Genomic DNA, 20,308 nt, shown 5'->3' on the forward strand with positions numbered 1-20,308 from the left:
GACCTCCGTCGCAATACAACGGTCCTTCTGACCTATGTCGCTCACAGGCTACGATCCTTCCGGCCTCCGTCACCCGCCGAATATGGTTCTTCCGATCTACATCACTCGTCGACTATGGTTTTGCCATCCCAAACAAACATATCAACATTGATTCTTCCAACTTCTACCATGCAATGCATTTTATATGATGTATATTTGTTACTTCGAGCCAAGGCCTTCCTCCTAAGGATGGGCCTCATTTGTAATCAATTGCAAGCATTAGTGGATTCATTCAAACTGGGCCAGGCCCCGTGGTTTTTCCCCCTTTTTAGTGGTTTCCACGTAAAAAATCTGGTATCTCTTATGAACTTTACACAATCTCTTTCATCTGTCTGTGTGCTGGATCTTCGTCCAAAGCTAAGGCATTAATCTTTATATTTCTCTACCGCCGCGAATTTTCAGGACGCAACAATTGTAAATAAGAAGGGGTATACTACTGCAGCGCAACCCTTTGTTGTTTGTGGTTCACTGCTGATTTCTTCCAAATATAAAAGTTAAGGAAAATCCAAGCTAAATGAAAGAATAGAATGAGAGGAATTTTTTACTAACATTTCCCACGGTGGCCTGTATGCATATCATCGCCTCCACGCTGAGAAGCTTCACCATGATCTCCATGCCGGCAGTTGCCTGCAGCCATTGATCAGTTTAAGGTCCCGCCTTGCTCTCCTCCTTGATCGACTCGATCTGAAACTGCAGCCCCTCTTCGTCGCTCTCCAGTGCTTGTAGCTTCAATCTTAACTCGTTGATATATGAAATGGCATTACCGAGGAGCGAAGCCTTTTCCATCTTTGAGATGTTGGAGACAATGGCGTACCTCGTGTAGAACTTATAGTTAAGTTTCCCATGCCGCATCTGCTCCGCCTCCAAATGGTAATGCCGTGGAGGGCAGACCAGTGGTGAGCTCACTGGTTCGCAGTTCGCACACGAGAGGGAGAAGGAGCGGGGCCGCCGGGTTGCTGTGAGTGCTGACGGAGGAGGAACAGAGGATTTATATTATAATAAAAAAGTGAAAAAAGCTATAGGGAATACGAAAGGGCATACAAAATACGAAATGATGCCATCGATTCTATAGTGCCACATGTACGATCAGAATTTAATTTATTAATACTTATAAGCGTTAATTAATAGGATGTCGGAATACAAATGTATTTAATCAATATGAAATAAGACTAAAAATTATTAAAAAATTTAAATGATTTCTTAATTTATTTAGGGGATACGATTATACGAAGAGAGGGCTATTTAATCAATATGAAGAAGCGTAAGAGACACGGGGAATATAAATGAGTATTTAATTAATATAAAAGAAGATTAAGAAGCACTAGATAATTTAAATAATTTTTTCATTTATTTAGGAGATACGAAAAGTAGAATAAAGAGATATTTAATATTTATTCAATATGAAGAAAGACTACGAAGCTAAGAAGCATCAGATAGATTAAGGCTTCGTTTGGGACAGTTTTTTTACTACTTTTTAAAACGGAATTTTAGTACAAAATTTTTTATTTTTGTATTAAAATTTTATTTTAGAAAGCAATAAAAAAGCCGTGTACTCAGTAACTAGTCATGATAGATTAAAAAATACTTATTTTAAATCTCACAAATGCATTCTTCACAATCAAATCAAAACCATGATATAATAATTGTAAAAAAGAAAGACTAAGACTCTCAATTCTCTCATTTATGCTATTCTTCAACTCTCTCTAACAAGAACAATTCCATAACTTGGACCAAATCAGCATTGACAATGTGAATTTGGCCTATCACTGCAGGAAAACTTATCAAAGACATGCACTCATACAGAAACATTCTTCAAGATACACAAATAATATCAGAAAGCAGCAAATCACTGCAGAAAGCATTCCATCGGATTGATCAATAAAGCAATTTTCAGTAAATATACACATTCATGGCTATGGAAAGAATGAGAGGTGAGAGGGATGTGAAGATTTGCTAAGCCCAGCGATCTCAAGAACAACAAGAAGATGAACTTGTAGTCCTGTTAGCTGCTCTGTCCGTTAAGATCATTCCATTGGTGTTCTGCTGTTGTTGAGCTTGAGCCTGGAGAAACCTTTTAGCTGAAAAAATGAAACAAAGTAATAATCTTATGAGCATGATTTTTCCCTTAAGATGATAAAGGCTCCGTTTGGGATGGCTTTCTCACTGCTTCTTTAAGCGGCTTTCTAGTACAAAAAAAACAAAGAAAACGGCTTTAAAAAGTAATAAGAAAGATGTCCCAAACGAAGCCAAAGTCTGGATAATATTACGTTGCCTGAAGTTTTTGAAAGATAATAGATGTAAGATAACATAAAGAGAAAATGATGATGAGGAAAAAACTAATAAAGTAAATGGACAAAAACAACACAGTTTAAGAACCTAAACACGATTATTTGTAAAAATTGTGGTAAAATTAAAATTTTCGAAGGCTACTATGAATATTATATATTTTTTCTTTTTGAGAAAAAAATATATAATATTTTCTTATAAGTATCATACTCTAAAAAATCTGGGCGTAAAAAATTCTTCTCAACAACTACAACAACAAACTTTTATCACACTGTGGGGTCGGCAACATGAATCATTTTTCTCCATTGTGTCCTGTTAAAGGTCAAATTCTCATTTAAATTTAATAAAGATCATTTCTAATATTCTCTAACCAAATCTTTTTAGGTCTACCTCTACCTTTCTTAATATAAGTCAAATCTAATACACCTACTTTCCATATCAGGTCATTGGAAGGCTGCCGTTTTATGTGACCAAACAATCTAAGGCGACTCTCTCTAATCTTATCTTCCACCGGAGCTACTCCAACTTTTCACGTATATGCTCATTTCGCATCCTGCCTTTAAGAGTAAAGCCACTCATCCACCTGAGCATCCTCATCTCTGCAACGCTTAACTTAATACTATGCTTCTCTTTTAATGACCAACATTCTACACCACAAAGCATTGGTCTCACTACCATCTTATAGAATTTATGAACATATTTAATGACCAACATTCTTATAGAATTCTTCTCATTAAACAAAATTTATGAATAGTAATAAAAAATCATAATCAAATAAAAATGGGTAATAATCTGAGAAGCAAAATAATAAAAAAAACTATACCAAACTGACTCTTAATAAATGTTGCTATTCACTAAGAATTGCATATCACGGACAGTTTATCAGCAATAAGATTACCAATAGTATTTCAGGGTTGGATGATTCTTGCAAGAGAGAAGCAACCTAAAACTATGCAGTAAAATTTTCAAATTAATTCTATAATACTCGAGACTTCTGAAACTTTGAAACTATCAACTGATTAACACCAATTTGAAATGCTTAAATAAAATGGGGATCAGCTTCAACTACTTATGTGTATCGGACTTGATTTAGGGTGTGTTCTGAATAAAACTAAGCAAATAAGACATGATGGGCAGCTAAACTGATCAGATCTACTTGGTTCAGATTCTGTCTAGATTATGGGTATAAGCATGCATACAATCACATTAATAATCCGCAAAGTTATGAACATATGCATAAACTTATGTAATTCAATTATGTATGCATACATATGAGTATGGATTAAAATATAAACTAGATTGTGAAAGATTTGTTTACTTCTGTGCTTTTTTTGGTTCTTCCAATTTTATAGATTGAATGAATAATATTAAGCTAATGATACGCGCGCGGGGGGCTGGGGGGCGGGGCGGGGGGCACCTTTTGGGGCCCAGGAGAAGATATTTAGAAGGTTTCTAATCAAGGGGATTTGTTTAGGAAGGTTCCTAATTAAGGGGGAATTGTTTATAAATGTTTCCTAATTATATTTATATTATTTAGAAAGGTTTCTTAAATCATGTTTAATTATTTAGAAAGGTTTGATAAATTATGTTTATGCTATTTAATAAGTATGTAATTGTTTAAGAAATTTTCCTAAATCATGTTTAATTGTTTAGGAAGGTTTCCTAAATTATATTTATATTATTTAGCGAGTATATAATTATTTAGGAAGGTTTTCTGAATTATGTTTAATTGTTTAGGAATGTTCCTAAATTACGTTTGATTGTTTATGAATGTTCTGTTTTTGTTGTGATGGTTATGGCTATTTAAGGGGGAGTTTTCTAGGGTTTAGATCATGCTATTAATGAGCTTTGTGACTGTTTGCTGTCCATTGTTTTTTTTATGGATTTTAACGGTGTCTAGAATTTGAGAGAGAAAGTCCTCTCGAAAGAAGACCACTGTATCTTGCTTGTCCGTATTTTTTTTCTTATCAATAAAAATTTGTTGTTTGCTGAAATTTACAGCTTATTCGTGAGTTTTTGATATTAAGGAGAATCAGTAAATTACACTAACGAATTAGCCAATTTCTGAAATTCTAGCTAGGCATATTAGGTTTAATATGTAATATAACATATAAGAACAGGAAAGTAAGTGTAATTTCTAAAAACAGCTTAAGACTAACATGTAGTGTAATATGTATAATGCCAGAAAACACAAAACAGATGTGTAACACTCACTATCTACAGGAATAGTGACAGTTTAGACCAATAATATTAACTGAGTTTCATGCCAAACTTGACACTGATATGTAAAGAGGGTCAAGCATAATATAGTTCGTTCAAAGAAGTTGACAGTTTAGACCAACTACAACAAATCCCAAGGTTGAATTTTTTTTGATAAAATTCAAAGTTTTATCTGTTTTGTCCTAATTGTCGTTGACACATAAAAAAGCTTCTGAAATGCAAAAAATGCTGAAGCGTTTTGGTGGCAAATCTTCAAGTGATTTAGCAGATGGATAGAATTAGAAATTTAAGCATGTTGTTGGTAATTTCTCAATAAAACCGGTACTAAATTGCAATAAGAGTACTAAAGGAGAAAGCTTCCCTCAGTCGGCCACCATCTATAGGTGGGATTCCAAGTCATCTTACCTGGTATTACAGTAAACAATGGCAAACAAATGGCATGCAACATGTGCATTCATTCAACAATTGATTGGCCAATATCAAATACAACCAACAACTCTAATAATACTCTAAATCGTAACAGGCTCACCAATTTCATAGAATACATCATTGACATTTATTGCTGTTTTTGCAGAGGTTTCCATGAAGAAAAGGCCGTTTTCCTGAGCATAGGCTTGGGCTTCCTGGGAACAGCAAGTGAAAAACATTGTAAATTTAGTTATACATTGCCATGCTGGCCCAAAAACCAAACAATGACATGGAAATAAGGAAATAAAAGCAGATTGACATATAAATAATAAAGCAAAATAGGCGGATTTAGATCCATCCATGGGAATGGAATTTGAAGTTGAGAACAGTTAAGATTGTAAATTGATTGAACATGAATGAGTGTTGCTTCGTTCAACTGAGTCTGTTAGCTATTGAACTAGAACCGAACAAGATTAAGTCTATTATTGAGCTGAAAATCTGTATTTTGTTCCGTATTACAATACAAATTATAACGCAAAAATAAGCCAAATCGATAATTAGCAATTGCATGATGAGCTTCTTGATTGATGATTCTGATTGCAGGGAAAAAAGTGTGATTTTATATGGAACAAAATTATTTCAGTATCATAAAATTTAAATCAATTTTTGTTCAAAATTTTAAAGTACATTGATGATTTTTAGTAAATACATAAATATAAAGGGCTTAATGTACTTAAACATAAGCACTTATATAGCCATGCATAATTGAGTTAATCCTTATTTGTGTTTGTCTCGTTTAGCAAATGAGTTGAAAATTTTGCTCAAATTCAACTCGCTCGTTTATCAAATAGGCCAAACATGAAAAGCCACCAAGCCAAAAATAAGCTCATGAAATTTTTTTAACGCCCTTCATGCATAATAGTAGCTTTAACTTTCTCATTGCAAACAATATTAAGCGTTCAATCAATGATTGCAATAATTATATAGGTGATGGCCATCAGGCAATGGCCAGGCCTAGATGAGGAGGGCAAGACAACTACCATAAAACTTAGGGAATGAGCTCAAGCAGAACGTCCATAGATGTGAATCTTGGGGGAAGTAGCAATATTTAAATGAGAGCTTTAAAGGCGGAAGGGGAACGACACTTGCACAGTTAAATCTCAATCACTAGATGCTTTTTTTCAATCTTAGATTTGCTGTAAAATTTTAATTTTGAATGATTTTCAAATCATCATTTGGGGAAAATTCTACATTTTTTTTATTTTCATCTAAACAGACAAATTTTTCGCTTAGTATTAAAATTGGATCTTCAGTGTACTTGCTTTGTTCGCCCCGTCCTAGAATTAAATTAAGAAAACCCGAGATTTTAAGATATCCTCCAAAGTAGATAGTCCTCAATCAGTGGTATCAATTAATAAAAATCCAAGGCTAAAGTTTTAAAGTCAAAGTGGTATAACTTAGAATACATTTCATGATTTCAATAAGCAGATAACATGTTGAGCGATTATTTAGTACAATTAAAATACAAGGCGTCAAAACTTTTAATGATTATAATAGATCGTGTAAAATAAAGCAATTTACTCATCAAGAAGTCTGCTATTCCTCATAATAAAACATTAATCTAATTTTATTTCTAATTTAATTTAGAAAATGACGGTGCAAAAATGGCCTTTGTTGTAGGATCATGGTACCCACAAACTAATCAATTATGGCAGGGAGTTATGGATTCATGAGCATGCGAATTAAGGGTTCTAACCATAATTCTCTTATAGCTCTTAGATTGGAATATGTGCGTCTCACCTACCTATTATAGCCATCACACCCTTTTAGATATTTTTTTCCATTATAAATAGTTTTGATTTATTTATATTGTAATCTTTTTTGGGGAAGTCTATAAATACTTTCACACTTTGTACAAAATCAAGCAATAAATTCAAAGTATATTTTCTACTTTTCTACTTTCATAAATGATATCAAAGAGAGATTATGGTTTGATCTTGCAATCTTTATTTTTTATTTCTCATTTCTTATTGAGATTCGCCATTCTCTTCATTATGACTGGTTTCTTTGACTTTCATTCCAAAGAATCAACTATTATGAATAACAAAAACTAAACTGGAAGAGAACTCTAGGAACTTGAACTACATGCCATATATTGCTAGAATGAGAGAAATTATCTAAAATAGTCTTAAATGTAAAGACATTTCTACAAGAAAAGAGAAATAGCCCTTAGATTGGAATCTATGTGTCTCCTCTACCTATTATAGCCATCACACCCTTTTAGAGATTTTTTTCCTTCTTTTGTAAATAGTTTTGAATTTAATTATATTGTAAGCTTTTTGATGAAGTCTATAAATACTTTCACACTATGTACAAAATCAAGCAATAAATTCAAAGTATTTTTTCTACTTTTCTAACATTATAAATGGTATCGGTGTGAGATTAAGGTTTTCATCTTTCAATCTTTATTTTTTTCTTTCTCATCTCGTATTGAGATTCGTCATTCTATTCCTTGTGGTTGGTTTCTTTGATTTTGTTTCCAAGAAGTCAACTATTATGAATAATAAAAATCAAACTGAAAGAGAATTCTAGAAACTACAAGCCTCATATTGCCATAACGAGAGAAATTATCTAAAATAGTCTTAAATGTAAAGACTTTTCTACAAGAAAAGAGAAAAATTCATCATCTTGTGGATTCTCCTTTAGAGTCGAAAGACCAAATTGAGATAAAGTAAATTTCTTGATTATGACATGATTGTGTGATTTTATGATGCCTGAATTTAGTGGATCATATATATTTCTCTCTACAGTTAAAAAAAGTTTGGGATGTTGTCAAACAAACATATTCAAAAGTAAATGATTTTGCTTTCATTTAAAAAATAAAATCTAAAATTTTAACAACCAAGCAAGATAACCTACCTATTATTATGTACTTTAATGCAATGAATATCTATTGGCTTGAACTAAATTATTACCAAGATCTCAAGATAACATACTACGGTTATATGGATAAAACCTAAAATGAGATTTTTTTCTCTCATACAAGCCAAAAAAGGAAGAAGAACGGCGATGCCTGATGCTTTAGTTATTGAAATATCTACCATGAAAATCAGCTAACTCCATAGAATGGGATACCCTTCTTAAATAAGAACAAAAACCTTCTCCCAAAAGCAATATATGATGTAACTACACACGAAGAAATAACACATCAAAGAAAAATCCTAAAAACTCTACATAAAGGCCTCAAGCTATGGCGGAAATAAATAAGGTCAACAAAAAGGGGCCTTGTGAAATCAAAAGAGCTTAATCCAAAAGAAATTGATAAACTTAAGAACTTCCTCAACGACTTGGAAAAATCATCCGGATAATGCTCTTTAGCTCAAAATAATGACTTTTAACTCTTGCATTTTCAATGCCTTGGATAATTTCCCTTACACCATGATTAGATTTAGGAGCCACTAATTATATGACCAACCTTGCTAATCTTTCTCAAATCTACGAATTCTGTCCAAGTAATAAAAAAATGATTGATCGTTCTTTAACGATTGTTGCGTGTAAAGAAAAAAATCTCAATTTTCTCCACATTTACCATTAGTAATGCACTTGAATTCGCCATCTTGTAATAAATCTTCTACCAATCCATAAAATTACTAAAGACTACAACTGCGTCCTTTATGCTAATCATTGCTTCTTCCAAGAACTCACAACATGAAAGACAATTGGAAAAGCTCAAGAAAAGGATGGGGTATATCTTTCTTGAAGACGAAAATGACTTGTCATACTCCTTTATTTTCACTATCAATATAATATCGTTTGGGAACACCATTATAAGCTAGGAAATCGGTATTTTAAAACTCCAAAATGTATGTTTCTTTCTCTTTAATTAAGTACAACAACAACAACATCAAATCTTTATCCCACTAAGTGGGGTCGGCTACATGAATCCTTTTTCGCCATTGTGTCCGGTTAAAAGTCAAATTCTCAATTAAATCTAATAAAGAAAGATCATTTCTAATATTTTCTAACCAAGTTTTTTTAGGTCTACCTCTACCTTTCTCAACAAAAGTAAAATCTAATACCTCAAATTTCTCTTTTATTAAGTATAAACATAAAAAAATTTTCATTGTGAGATTTGTGAAAGTATCAAACATCATCATTTTTTTTTCTAAAAGTAACTCTAGATTCTCTATTCATTTTCTAAATATTTACTATGACATTTAGGGGCCTTCCAAAACCCAATATTTATGAATATATATGATGTCACTTTCATCGATAATTACACTCAAATGGCATGAGTATATCTCATCAAACAAAATTTTATGTCAGCATTATTATCCCCTTTTTTTCATGAGACAACAATAATTTAATACTGGCATCAAGGTGCTTTAAACTGATAATGCTTGTGATTACTTTCATCACACATTATCATCTTTCTTCCAAAAATAATACATCATCCACCAATTCTCCTATTATTGCACTCTCCAATAAAATGAAGTGATTGAAAGAAAAATATATCTTTTGAAAGCCAGTTGGACTCTTCTCTTACATAATCAAGTGCCAAAAAGATACTAGGGAGGGAGAAGCGATCCTAGTTGTCATATACCTAAATAGTAGAATATCCTCAATAATGATTTGCTTCAAAAATATCATTAATTATCTAGCTGAATTCTTCCGCACAAATAAATTCCTAGCAAAAAGTTCTCCCAAAAAATCTATAGTTGCATTGCTTATGTCTACATTTATAAACAACATAGGAGTCAACTTGATCCTAGAGCTCTCAAATGTGTTTTTTTGGGTATTCCTCTACTCAAAAAAGATATTAGTGTTATCATCCTACCACTGTAAAAATTTCTAGCATCAAAAGAAGTCGTTTTTTAAGAGAAGCTTTTTTTTTTTAATCAAACTTTACATTCAACTTAAGAACTATGAACTAGAAAATAAATTAGTTGAAGCATCAATATTTAATCTTAATATTTCTACAATACAAACTCTAAAAAATTATGGCACTGTACCCCTTCAGGACTATACAAGAAGGAATAAGCATTGTCAAAATTTCCAGCAAGCTCAAGTTTTGAAAGAGTTATCATGTAACGTGATCAACTCATTACTACACATTCTCATCTACACCCATCTCCCAATACGCATCTTGCCATAATTTCTCCTACTCATAAAACCTTCCTAGTAAAAATCATCTTTAAATCCATTACAATACCACAAACACTATTTGAGGCATTTGAAAATAAGAATTAAAAGTATGCCATGAGAGAATAGATAAATGCTCCGGAAAAAATAACACTTTGACGATCGTTAGATTACTAAAAGGGAATAAAATGATAGGATGCAAATTCAGTGCAAGCATGTGGAAGTGGGATAGGCATTTCAAAAAAAGAAAAATTAGAAAGTGGGTTGATCTGTACTCGATATGTGCCAATAATAAATCAATTTGCATACATTCTCACCAAAGGACTTTACAATCCCACTTTAAAAAATATTTATATCATTCAGTTTGGGGAGAACATTGAAGGACCATGGGACCCACATGTCAACCAATCTTGATAGGAATTTTGGAACACACGAATTAAGGGTTATAATCATTAGAACAATCCTCTTATAGTCTCCTCTACCTATTCTATCCACGACCACTATTGAGAATATTTTTTCTAGGGGTATCAATAAATGACCCGACTCGCCAACCTAACCCGGACCCGACCTGAAAAATTCAAGTTTAGGTTGAAAGTTTAATAAACAAGTCAGGTTTGGGTCCGACATTCTAGCTCGTTTTTAAAAACGAATGGGTTCGAGTTTACCCGCATATCTGATTTTGACCCCAAAATGACCCGTTTAATATTTTCCCTTAAATTCTTTTATTTGTCGATAAAATCTTCTTCTTTTTCAATTAATCTAAAATGTATGGCTAATAAGTTAATAAAAATATTTTCTAAATAAAAGGGATTAGCGGGTCGGATTCGGATTGCAGCGGTCGGGTTCAAGTCCATCTTTTTCATTCATTTGTAAAACGGGTCGGGTTTGGGACCGAATTCGGTCAGGTCAATTGTAGGTTGGGCAAAACCCGACCCGTTAACCTGTTTAGACGGCCCGGGTTTTTTGCCTTCTTTTGTAAATAACATTATTTATTTTTATTTTAAGCCTTTCTGAAAAGTTGATAAATACTTTTCTACAGCCTTCAATATCAATCTCAGAAATTTCAAACATAAGGATCATACTTGCTGTTATTTTCAAATTTAAATAAAAACTGCTTAATCATCACACATTTTTTCACAAAGGATCAAGTAATTTTATTAATGGCTTCATTTCTAATGAGAGGGATTCAATGATAGTGATGTAGGCAAAAGGGGGGTCAAAACATTTTGAATTATAAATTTGGTGAGCTTCTAGATCCTCTACTAGAATCAGCTCATCTTTCTTACCTATAAATAGGAGTTGTTTGTGGCTGTTTTAGCAAGTTTATGATGTGATTTTTGGAGATAAAACCTGCGGGTTTGTTGTTTGGAAAAGCTTGCGAGCTTTGTCCAAATTCCCTCTTTCCTTCTCTCTTTGAGAAAGCTTACGAGCTTGTCTCCACTTCGTCTTGGCTTCTAACCTCTTTCGTATCTCCGCAAGTTCGACGCCACCTGTATCCTTCTTCTCAAAGAAATTCAACTTTAGGTGTTTGTCTTGTTTGAGTCATTTGTAAGTGTCTAAGTTTGTAAGTCTTTTATATTATGAAGAAAAGTTGTTGTTTTTAATTTATTCATCAATTTTGTGTCATTTTGTGTCTTTTCAATTACTTAGAAAATGTTTTCTTTTTGTGATAAAAATATTGGGGCCCTCTCCCAAATTTTTGATTGCATTAATTTGGTATCAGAGTAAGTTAGGAAGTCCTAAGTTTTTAAGTAAGTCAAAGTCTTGTTGTGTGAGTCGTGTGTGTCTTGATGTCATGTTAGTTATCATGTAAGTTTTGTTTTGAGTCATGTTGTCATTTGAGTCTTGGTGTCAAGTTAGCAATCTCAATCCTTGGTGTCTCTTGATGCAACGCCTTCAGAACAAAGCTAACTCATCGGGAGATGAGTTCTCAAGAAGGGGAGTCTGATGTAGGCAAAGGGGGGGTAAAAACATTTTGAATTATAAATTTGGTGAGCTTCTAGGTCCTCTACTAGAATCAGCTCATTAATGTCTAGTATAGAGCCTTTTTAGCTCATAAATTGATGTTCATTACCCCCATTTGCTGTCCCTTTGGTTCCCGTGGTTGGCTCTTGGGTTTCCATGCCTTGGCTCCTTGGTTTCCACGGTTGGCTGTTTGTTTTCCGTGCTGGGTGGCCTTTCCGTGTCTTTGGTGCCTCGGTTTTGTGCGGGCCTCTTTGGTTCCTGCGGCTGCCTCTTTGGGTCCTTGGCTGGGCTGCTTCCCGTAGGTGTTGGGGGCTTTTCCGTGGCTTGTGGAGCTTGGGTTCCTGTGTAGATTTGGGGGGAAAACAATGAAGTGGCTATTGGCTTTTCATATTCCCTATTTAAATAAGCTTTTAAATTAATGAGGGGTTGTTTGTATTCCCTTTCTTACCTATAAATAGGAGTTGTTTGTGACTGTTTTAGCAAGTTTATAATGTGGTTTTTAGAGATAAAACCTTCGATTTTGTTGTTTGGAAAAGCTTGCAAGCTTTGTCCAAATTCCCTCTTTCCCTCTCTCTTTGAGAAAGCTTGCGAGCTTGTCTCCACTTCGTCTTGGCTTCTAACCTCTTTCGTATCTCCGCAAGTTCGACGCCACCTGTATCCTTCTTCTCAAAGAAATTCAACTTTAGGTGTTTGTCTTGTTTGAGTCATTTGTAAGTGTCTAAGTTTGTAAGTCTTTTATATTATGAAGAAAAGTTGTTGTTTTTAATTTATTCATCAATTTTGTGTCATTTTGTGTCTTTTCAATTACTTAGAAAATGTTTTCTTTTTGTGATAAAAATATTGGGGCCCTCTCCCAAATTTTTGATTGCATTAATTTGGTATCAGAGCAAGTTAGGAAGTCCTAGGTTTTTAAGTAAGTCAAAGTCTTGTTGTGTGAGTCGTGTGTGTCTTGATGTCATGTTAGTTATCATGTAAGTTTTGTTTTGAGTCATGTTGTCATTTGAGTCTTGGTGTCAAGTTAGCAATCTCAATCCTTGGTGTCTCTTGATGCAACGCCTTCAAAACAAAGCTAACTCATCGGGAGATGAGTTCTCAAGAAGGGGAGTCTGATGTAGGCAAAGGGGGGGTAAAAACATTTTGAATTATAAATTTGGTGAGCTTCTAGGTCCTCTACTAGAATCAGCTCATTAATGTCTAGTATAGAGCCTTTTTAGCTCATAAATTGATGTTCATTCCCCCCATTTGCTGTCCCTTTGGTTCTCGTGGTTGGCTCTTGGGTTTCCGTGCCTTGGCTCCTTGGTTTCCACGGTTGGCTGTTTGTTTTCCGTGCTGGGTGGCCTTTCCGTGTCTTTGGTGCCTCGGTTTTGTGCGGGCCTCTTTGGTTCCTGCGGCTGCCTCTTTGGGTCCTTGGCTGGGCTGCTTCCCGTAGGTGTTGGGGGCTTTTCCGTGGCTTGTGGAGCTTGGGTTCCTGTGTAGATTTGGGGGGAAAACAATGAAGTGGCTATTGGCTTTTCATATTCCCTATTTAAATAAGCTTTTAAATTAATGAGGGGTTGTTTGTATTCCCTTTCTTACCTATAAATAGGAGTTGTTTGTGACTGTTTTAGCAAGTTTATAATGTGGTTTTTAGAGATAAAACCTTCGATTTTGTTGTTTGGAAAAGCTTGCAAGCTTTGTCCAAATTCCCTCTTTCCCTCTCTCTTTGAGAAAGCTTGCGAGCTTGTCTCCACTTCGTCTTGGCTTCTAACCTCTTTCGTATCTCCGCAAGTTCGACGCCACCTGTATCCTTCTTCTCAAAGAAATTCAACTTTAGGTGTTTGTCTTGTTTGAGTCATTTGTAAGTGTCTAAGTTTGTAAGTCTTTTATATTATGAAGAAAAGTTGTTGTTTTTAATTTATTCGTCTATTTTGTGTCTTTTCTATTACTTAGAAAATGTTTCCTTTTTGTGATAAAAAATTTGGGGCCCTCTCCCAAATTTTTGATTGCATTAGATAGTCAAATGTAGATATATAGATTCTACATATTTGCAAGATCAAAAAGTCTTAAAAGATGCAATGACCGTAAATACACACCTCTGCAGTGACCTGTCTGGCCTCCACAAGATCAGCTTTGTTGCCAGCCAAAGCCATGACAGTGTTTATGTTACCTAAGGGAACCAATATAAAAATTCATCAGCAGTCAATAGTTGCACAACATCTTACAAAGATCGAGCATATGGGATATATGGTTGAGACATGAAAGGAAAACCAGAACAAAAACACTAAATTCTGCTACTTATGAACATCCAAGCACTATAGCTAAAGTGGAGTAAAATGAACGAGCAAGAACAAATGGTGCATTAATGTTACAGAACTTTCACAGTAAAAACATGCCAGCCACCAAGCCAGCCGTGAAAATGAATAATTACGGTTCAAGCTAACTCTACTTTTAAAGGAGAAAATCTTAAATAAAATAAAAAGGTAAAAGAAATACTTACAAAAATAGTTCAAAAAAGCAGGACAAAAAACAAAACAACATATCAAATGAGAAAAACAAACTGCAACAGTATTTCATCAATACGATGACTGCGCTTAAGCTGACAATCATAAAGTTTAACAGAAAAAGTGAAAAAATGGCAAAGAAGAAAGCCCATACCTTGGGCTTGGAGCTCTTGGACCCACTTCTTTGCGCGAGTGAAAGTGGCCTACCAAGTAACAAAAGAATCACATTAAAAAGCAGAGTATTTGAAGTTTTAATTTCCTCAGTAATGTAGTGGATTTAATGAGATCGCCTTCATATAAAATACAACAACAACATCAAGCCTTTATCCCACTACGTGTGGTCGGCTACATGAATCCTTTTTCTCCATTGTGTCATATTAAAAGTCAAATTCTAGTTTAAATCTAATAAAGAAAGGACATTCCTAATATTTTCTAACCAAGTCTTTTTAGGTCTGCCTCTACCTTTCTTAACATAAGCCAAATCTAATACCTCTACTCTGCTAACCGGGTCATCGGAAGGCCGCCATTTTATGTGACAAAACCATATAAGGCGACTCTCTCTAATCTTTATCTGGAGCTACTCCAACCTTTTCACGTATATGCTCATTTCGTATCCTAAAGATATGAGATCTCCTTCATATAAAATGAAAAAGGAAAAAAAAACACTCATGTACGATCCTCCAATGGACCAAGAAGTGCATCCCAACAAAGATATATACACGCATAAGAAACTTCACCATCCCAGCTCCCCCATCCCAGTTGGAGAATACCACTCAAATAATCAATATCAGTGTTTGGTATAACCCAAAACCAAATTTAAAGGATTTAATACAAATCCCATTTAACAAGTTCTACGCAAAAACTTATATCAATTTAGTTCAATCAAATAGTCAACTAACAATTTTTTACCAGTAATTTGTGCGTACTTCAGGGGGAGCACAGACTCAAGAAGAGAGTTTTAACATGGTCTAGATAGCTAAAATATCTTCTGTTCTAGAAGATTGCCAATCAAATTAAATGTATTAATCTAAACATTATTATCATCACTAGACTTATGCAACTATTTGAGAATTTTCAATCTTCATTCATTCCGGTTGAGTGTTGTATGAGATATTGAGATGTTAAGCCTATTTTATGCAAATCCTACAACATAACTTCAATTCATATTATCTTTAGTCTAACCTTTTTTTAAATTCTCAAACAATAATTTAATCTAACCAACTTACTATATATTTTTTTACCATTCATTGTACATTCTCACCTAGAGTCTAAAGGTTCTCGCTTGAGTAGATCTAAAACAGAATATATGGAGTGTAATTTTAGTAGTAATAGACCTAGTGAGGGGATTGTGACTTTGGGCGATCAAGTCATTAATAAGAGTACACGTTTTAGATATCTTGGATCTATTATTCAGAGTGATGGTGAAATAGATGGGAATATTATCAGCAGAAATCAAGTTGGATGGTTGAAGTGGAGGAATGCAACGGGCTTGTTATGTGATAGATAAAAAGACTTGGTTGGAAAATATTAGGAATGACCTTTCTTTATTAGATTTAAACGAGAGTTTGACTTTTAATAGGACACAATGGAGAAAAAGATTCATGTAGCCGACCCCACGTAGTGGGATAAAGGCTTGATGTTGTTGTTGTTATTGTATTGTACATTCTCACCTAAACTTATTTTCCACTATCTTATCTCCAATAAATATTACTATACACATTACACTGATAAAATAATTTCTCAATTTATCATTCAAAATTCTCCACATATCTAGCTCATTTTCATTTCTATCACTTCATCATAGAAAAAAACCCCATGAAATAGATTATAAATATGATATTTAAAGTTCAAAATTCATAGCAAAGCTTAAGAAAATCTGCTTATCATGAAAACAATATTCAACTGGTGCATTATAAAACAAATTAAGCAAGGGTGCCATCATCTAAATGCACTAGGATAGGTAAAGAAGATCAACTTCCCATAAAAACTGTCTTCGTTTAATGCATTAGAAAGCTAACTAAGCAAGAGTATCATCATTCAGACGACAGGATAGATAAGAAAATTATGAATAATATTGCTTTATTCAGCATAAGAAAATGAAGAAATATATGTGAAATTGAGGTCATCATTAAGTTTTCAAATTTCTGAATTTTAATGCAAAGAAAAAAAAAACAAAGTATATAATGTTTAAGAAATAAATGACTGATTAATTCTACAAGAAATTCTAAAAAGAAATAATGACTAGGCAAAGACAAGAAATAAAATTGATTATAGACTAAGCAAAACCTACTGAGAAACATCACAAGTAAAAAAAAATCTCAACGAAGTTATCAAAACCATTTCGAAAATCCTAAGCAGACAAGCCTCAAAACATATGGGCAACCAAAGAGGCCCATGGAAACTAAAATGAAAAATGATGCAATCAAGGATTTTCATTTCATATTTTGTATTTTATTTATGTTTTGGATGTTATGTATTTTTGGACTATGTTCTTTTTTATATGCCCTGTGATCAAAATCAACCCATGATCATGCTTGGGTTTGATGCTTTTAGGTATTTTCTCACCTTTGGCTTTCCACTCATGTTTAATTTGTTTACTTGCTTCCTTGATGGCTAAGTGTGCATTCCATATGCAATTCGGATTCATTGCTGGCTGTTTTTTCCCTGCAGATTTTGGTTTCATGTACTTGGAATTCCTGTTGCTTTCCCATGCAGTTTCTGTCTATTTTCTTAGGCTCTAATTTTCTGTTGCTGCCCTTTCCCCTTCCCCCTTTTGTTGATTCCTAGTCTAGTATTTTATCTTCTCAAGATGAGGCTTCAATTGGCTACTTGGGGTGGCACATTTATGCGGGCTGTTGGGTTTATTTTCTCCTATTAAAGGGGTTGTTTTGCTGCTGCAAAGGGGTGGTTATTGGCTGAAATCTAATCCAAACCTAAGGGTTTTCTTCCTAGCTTGAGAGCTATCTTCTTCCTACACCTATTTCTACTTCCCAATCTTCTATCTATTTCTTCTCTCCACGGTTACCCTTACACTTGTATCTTTCTTCTCCAAAATATTGTGAGTATAAGGTGTTGTTGAGCCTGTTTGTTGGTATTTGCTGGAGGAGTGACGGCTTGAGTTGGATCAAAAATTTTGTGGCCACCACTGGTTTGATTTTTCCTTTGAGCACCATTCTCTAATTTTCTTATTTGCAAGTAAGGTGACCTTTCTAAGTTGTTTTGAGGATTGTTTATTTTATGTTTTAGTTTGTTTCTTGCATTGTTTACTAATCATTTACTTATAAAATATACATGGTTTACTTATTTGAGCATGTACAGATGATAAGTAGTTCTATGTCCAAATTGTTCTGAGGGTTGTTTATTTTATGTTTTAGTTTGTTTTATTTTGTTGTTGATGGTTTATGCTTTATTGGAAGGAAGTGACTAGTTGTATTCATAGTGTTCTCCTACTTGGACATAGAACTTAGGTTACATCAAAAAACAAAGTGTCTGCCAAGACTGTGCTAATGAAGCTAGCAATCAAGCATACCTAACGTACTGCAAAGCTTGCAAAAATTATCTGTTAAGTTGGCAAAACTTACAGAACATGGCAAGCAAATGCTAAAGGTAGGATTTATTTCATCATACTCTCCATAGACATCTTGCACATACTAATGAATAGATTGGCCGCCAATTTCTAAACAATTTTATTCTTGCCCATGGAAAGGATACAGAATATTTATTGTTTGAAACTAAATTTTACACCATAAAAGTAGAATAATAAACTCTAAGCCATATATCTTACCGCATTCGTTACATCATACACAATTATAGCTGCTGCTGCACCCCGATAATACATTGGAGCTAAACTATGATATCTCTCCTGTCCAGCAGTATCCCAAATCTCAAATTTCACAGTTTCATCATTAACTGCCAAAGTTTGTGAAAAAAACGCTGCCCCAATTGTTGATTCCTACAAAGTCAGCAAATCAGTGTAAGTAACATAAATAAACCACCCAAAAACTTCAATTCCTTGTTAAGACACGAACGCCATTGTATACAAACCTGGAATTCAACAAATTGGCCTTTAACAAAACGCAATACTATACTCGACTTGCCTGTTCCAACATCTCCCAAAAGTACCTGTTATACCCAATCAAAGAAATTGTTACAGATCCGAGCAAGGAGTGGAATCAAAACGGTCATCTTTCTGCAACAGACCACAAACCATAGGGCAGAAAAAACTCTTCATTACAGAAATAAAAAAATCAGCTTACAACGAAAATGGTACTGTTCATAAAGATTCACACAAAATAATAAAAATAAACAAATAAATACAATCCTCAAAACAAACAAAAACCGGCAACCAGGCCGTATCTGGAAATTCCAGGAATCCCTCCTAATAATCAAAGAATTGATAGGGAAACAGAAGTTTGATTTTTATGCAAGTCGTAAAATCTTTAACGAAACGATCAACGACGGGCGTCAATACGATCGAATCGCACAAAAAGTCCAAAACCTTTTAAGGAAATTTTGCTTAAATCAATATCCATCAACATAAAGCACGAAAGGAATATCAAATATAATTCATCTAATGCAGGCAGGCAAGCAGCAGTTCAAATGCAAAAGCCACATAAAATCGGAAAACTTTCGAGAATATAAACAAACTATAAGAAATACCTAATATTAAACCAAAAACACTCACCAATTTGGCATTTTTCACCTTGTTTTCAACCGCGGACGCCATATCTCAACAATCTGAAGCTAGGAGAGAAAAAAGACCAAAACAACACCGAAATCGTTGGATGATTGGAAAAAAAGAGGAAGAGACAGCGGGAGATCGGGGGAGTCCTAGCTTGTTATTTTATAGCGGGATAGGGTTCTGGTATTCCTGCGGAGCAATGCAAAAAAAGCAAGTGGGCCGGACCCGACCCCGTCTCGACGTCAAGTAGACGGGGTCGGTGTTTTCCGGACGAGCATCGAATCTGAACCGTTCAAATGGGAGCGGAATACACGCGGTGTTAAATGGAGAAACGATTTGTCCCATTGGACGGGCGAGATTGGACCGCGAGCGGCGACTTCGCGGCTCTGCTACGATTTGTTGATGAATTAATTTTATTATTTTATTTGTTGACGCGTCCTTTTCTTGAAGCCTAGTCGTATTTGAATTTGATTAATTAATTATCTTTTTATTTATATATTTAGATTTTTTTGAGATAATTTTTTTTATTATTTTAATTTTATTTGGGATGAGTTTTTATTATTTTCTAAAAATAATTTTTTAGTTAAAATTTTTCTTCAATTAAAAATTTTTATACTAAAAAATTATTAAAGAAAGCAATGAAAAAGCTATCCCAAATAAAGCTTTTCTAACATATTAGCGGTCCAAAATTATCTCAAATGAAATATTAGATTGAGGCTTTGTTTATAGCAGCTTTCTTACTACTTTTTTAAAGAATTTTCTAATACAAAAATTTTTAGTTATTAAAATTTTTATACCTGATATATCATCAAAAATTATCTTGGTTGGACACGATTCTCAAGGCAATATCAAGTTGAAAAGTTCAAAAAATAAATCTAAGATCATATGAAATATGATTTCAGCAAACTTACAGTCGACTAAACGTCTCGAAAATATGAACTCAACGCACCAAAATCGACTCAATCAGAGTCCAAATCAAAGACCCGAAGCACATTTGGAAGGTTCAAACCATAAATTGGATAACCAAATGGTTTCAAAATGTGACATGCTTATAGTCAAATAGCACGGTTTGACGAGATGAATAAAA

The 20,308-nt window shown here is 34.0% G+C and overlaps 1 protein-coding gene across 1 annotated transcript; it reads right to left on the reverse strand.

The window, feature by feature from the left end:
• Positions 1–1,682: 1,682 nt before the first annotated feature.
• On the reverse strand, positions 1,683–19,375 carry LOC110092817 (ras-related protein Rab5A). Its single transcript, XM_020817496.2, has 7 exons — positions 19,225–19,375; positions 18,585–18,662; positions 18,325–18,492; positions 14,695–14,743; positions 14,133–14,206; positions 5,075–5,168; positions 1,683–2,117 (listed from the first exon to the last, which is right to left on the reverse strand). Exons 1-7 carry the CDS (start codon positions 19,264–19,266, stop codon positions 2,008–2,010), a joined length of 615 nt encoding a protein of 204 aa, XP_020673155.1. The 5' UTR covers positions 19,267–19,375; the 3' UTR covers positions 1,683–2,007.
• Positions 19,376–20,308: the final 933 nt, after the last annotated feature.

The sequence above is a fragment of the Dendrobium catenatum genome, unplaced genomic scaffold, assembly GCF_001605985.2.
Source record: "Dendrobium catenatum unplaced genomic scaffold, ASM160598v2 fragScaff_scaffold_665, whole genome shotgun sequence".
NCBI lineage: Eukaryota > Viridiplantae > Streptophyta > Magnoliopsida > Asparagales > Orchidaceae > Dendrobium > Dendrobium catenatum.